This window comes from Limulus polyphemus, unplaced genomic scaffold, assembly GCF_000517525.1.
Source record: "Limulus polyphemus unplaced genomic scaffold, Limulus_polyphemus-2.1.2 Scaffold7369, whole genome shotgun sequence".
NCBI lineage: Eukaryota > Metazoa > Arthropoda > Merostomata > Xiphosura > Limulidae > Limulus > Limulus polyphemus.
This window is the reverse complement of record NW_013672979.1, coordinates 10,803-14,522: the sequence shown is the minus strand read 5'-3', so window position 1 is coordinate 14,522 and position 3,720 is coordinate 10,803. Positions and strand designations below refer to the sequence as shown.

Here is a 3,720-nt window from a genome sequence, read left to right as displayed (position 1 = left end):
AATGAATAATATAAAAAATAATTTTTGATTTTATATATATAATGTAATGTTATAATAACACGTGGTTTGAAAAATGGGTACTGCGTAAGGTTATTCTGCCAGTGTTATTTTTACATTTAAAAAAATCAATAGATGGCAGTAAAGAGTATACATTGTCATCGGCTTCGAGGGTGTGGGTTTTTTTGTCAATGGCGTTTTTACGGTACTATCAGATTAGGGTTAGGTATCAAATTCGTGGTGTATTTTAAATGTTAATATACTTTTATTTATTTGGCATGTAAAGCTAGAATTTACTGTTACATAACGTTTAACTCAGTTGTAAATAAGATTTAAAGTGTTTTCAAAGAAATTTTAAAGTTGTATTACAACATGATTTGACTAGAGAAAGTGAATTGAGGTTGAACTTTGTCGTACTCGAGTTTTATTACTTTTACTCTTAGTGTTATTATTAGTATTATTCTTAGCAAAGTTACATTTACACTATATACACGCTAAATTAGTACTCGAAGTACTGTAGTTTTGCTGTTACTGTTAGTAGTTGACTAACTATTGAACGTCGATAATCATAAGAAATTTTCTTTTCATTGTGAAATATTTTCTCTTGGATGTATCCGTTATTAATATTATTAATCAATAATGTTAGGTAGAAAATATCTGTTTATTTTAATGTTCAAATACGGTTTATCGTATCGTTTATGACAACTCTACGTTTGCTTTTATCCAACTATGAAGTTAAGGTTGTGTACAAATTCCGTTAACGATTGATAATTTTAAGGATGCTTTTGTCAGTTTTGATTTAGAATTCTACTACCACTATTCTAAAATAAAATAAACACACAAAAACAACGGAAGTTATTACTACACAAGAAGAAGGAAGGATCTACTATTATTAATGATTGTCCAAGTGTGCTTTAAGCAATTTTCGTCTACACCAACAAGGATCTAGCTGTGTGGAAAAAATTTGAACTTGAAGCATGTTTTAGGGGAAAGCTAAGCATATAGTGACTCCAGTCATTATTATTAGATAAATACCTTGAATATTTTGGTGCATTGTGAAATGGACTTAAGCTCATTTCACAGTTCCAGTATTCTACATGGTAATTGTGTTATTCAAATACCTCATCAAATTAATGTAGAGTCCATTAAAAAAGTAATTTTATTAGCATTAAAATAATGGTCATTTAAAAAATTGTTTACAGTCTGTAGTTTTGTATACATTTTTTATAAACAGTAAATAATTTGGAACTTACGCATCTATTTTTACACTACATAAACAGATGAATAATTTGGAACTGGTTATTTCCAGAAATTAAGAATGGCCCTTTCAACTCTTCTTCCAAATAATGCAATGAATTTTACAGAAAATCAGCAAGGGAATGTACTTTTGGAACGATTACGTTGTCAGCAAGAGTCTGGAAGGTTTTGTGATGTAATATTGCATGTTCAAGGCAAACAGTTTCTAGCTCACCGCAATGTTCTCGCTGCTTGCAGTCCTTATTTTGACTCGGTCTTAAAAATGCATAGAATTGTGAAAGAACAGTTAACAGTAACATGTCAGAATCAAGGTGCATTTCAATCCTTGTTAAACTATATGTACACTGGAAATGTAGTAATTGATAAAAGCAATGTTAATGAACTTTTGCGTCTTGCCAACCACTTTCTCGTTACAAGAGTAAAGAATTACTGTGCTGAATACCTTGAAAGGTATTTAGATATAAGCAGTTGTTTAAATGTTAAGGAACTTGGTGAGAAATACAACATGCCAAATCTGGTAAAAACTGCTGTAATATTCATCCAGAATAATATGAAAGATGTCTTGGAACAGCAAGAAATTCTTGAATATCCTCGAAACAAAATTGAGCAATTTCTATCTGACAAACAGTGGAACCTCCACCAAGAGTTTATTTTAAAGTTCCTACCTAACTGGGTTAGCTATGATATAGCACATCGTGAGGGGGACTTAAGAGCTTTATTGACATTTGTGGCATGGCGAACAATTAATGAGTGTGTGATTTTAAGCCATTTGGATTCTACAGATTTATACAGAAGTAGCAAACGTTGTTTGTACTTTATTCTGGAAAGCTTAGAAGAAAATGATATTCGGTTTGATCAGTACAAGAATACTTATGAGGAATTGAAGACCCAATATGGGACATCAGAAACAAATCTGGATAACGAAAGCTTTATGAATATTGCAATATCCACTGCCATCGAAGGTTTACAACAGTTGGCAGGAAATGAAAACCAAGAAATGGGACACGTGACAGTTTTACCCTTTGAAAATAATAAAGAAAAAACTTTAAAGTCATCAGATGAGAATGGAGAAGTATCAAAAGATGAAAGGAGCCTAATGGACAACAATGATGGGAATAAGCAAGACTGTGAAACAAACTTTGCACAACGTGAATGTGTTCAAGAATCGGAGGGGATTGGCCAACGTGTAAGAAGAACACCAAGAAATTCTGTAAAGCTATTTTATGGTAAGTTGAAAGAATTTCCATTACTTAAATTGAGAGTAGGTTTGTTTTCCAATATTAATAAATACTATAACAGAGTTGTGTTATTTCCTTTGATCCAATAAACCAGCTCTAGTTAACCTTCTTGGTGGGTTTTCTCAAAATATGCCAGTCACTCAGCAAAAATATTTTACATTGATTTATATATTTGGCGTATAAGAAATAACACAATTAAAATGTTGACATTTAAACTTTTTAGTAAGTACTATTTTATAAGATGCCTAAAAAGTGACTTGATGGTGAGGCAGGAGTTGCCAAGAGCTGTTGGATTTTGCCTTGCATTTAATGATGGGACTTTTTATATGCTACCTTTAATGCTGAGCCTTCTAGACTTTTCTTATTAACCCAAATAATTTTGACTCTTCCTGTCCATTCTGTTACATCTTCCAGAAGTTTCTAGCCAATAAGCCAGACATCTTATCACTCTCTTTTGTCACACCCACTGTATTTCGGAATCTTCTGGAATAAGTTACTCAACTTACTGTTCAGAATTGATGCTCACGTAATCATTCATAAGTGAAGAATATGAAATTAATTACTAAAAAAAACTTGTGTCAGGTTAGGTAAAAATGTACTTTTCACAGTCTGTTATTTCAATTTGAAAGCTCCATTTTAACGTTAGAGTGATGTGTGTATGAAAACAGGAATTGTTTCAAGAAAACATTTTGATTTTGTGTTGTATTGTACATGCTATGTTGATAATGTAATTAAATATGCTTCATAATTTTTTTTTTCTAATTGTTAACTCTTTACCATGTAAAGCTCACCATTAATAATTTGATCACTAATGTGAAATACTTTGATGTTGAGAAAACTTCAAATTAGAAAATTTTCTTTAATCATTATTGACTGTTTGAGATACTGCACTCAAAAGTTAATTATTTACAAGTTTTATGATATAGTTTATTCACATATATCATATTTAGTGATGATATTATTCAAGTAATTTGCTGTCACCATCAGGTGTTCTGTACATAAGTAGGCATTCAAGTAACTTGTTAGACTATTAAAGGTAAGACTTATTAGACACTGAAAGGTATGCTATACATTCTTACACTTAGGTAGGCAGTCAAGTGATTTGTAGACTTTTAAAGGTAAGACTTATTAGACACTGAAAGGTATGCTATACATTCTTACACTTAGGTAGGCAGTCAAGTGATTTGTAGACTTTTAAAGGTAAGACTTATTAGACACTGAAAGGTAT

At 31.3% G+C, this 3,720-nt stretch overlaps 1 protein-coding gene across 3 annotated transcripts in view; it reads left to right on the top strand.

The window, feature by feature from the left end:
* Positions 1–213: 213 nt before the first annotated feature.
* LOC106474567 (zinc finger and BTB domain-containing protein 24-like) overlaps positions 214–3,720 on the top strand; it is an 11,445-nt gene continuing 7,938 nt past the window's right edge. Inside the window, exons 1-2 of one of the 3 annotated variants that reach the window (XM_022402885.1) lie at positions 214–1,097; positions 1,362–2,480. In XM_022402885.1, the coding sequence (XP_022258593.1) occupies positions 1,058–1,097; positions 1,362–2,480 (1,159 nt within the window). In that variant the 5' untranslated portion in view covers positions 214–1,057. Of the gene's footprint in view, positions 2,481–3,720 lie in introns of all 3 variants that reach the window. The other 2 variants (XM_022402884.1, XM_013935255.2) reach the window with 2 other exon arrangements.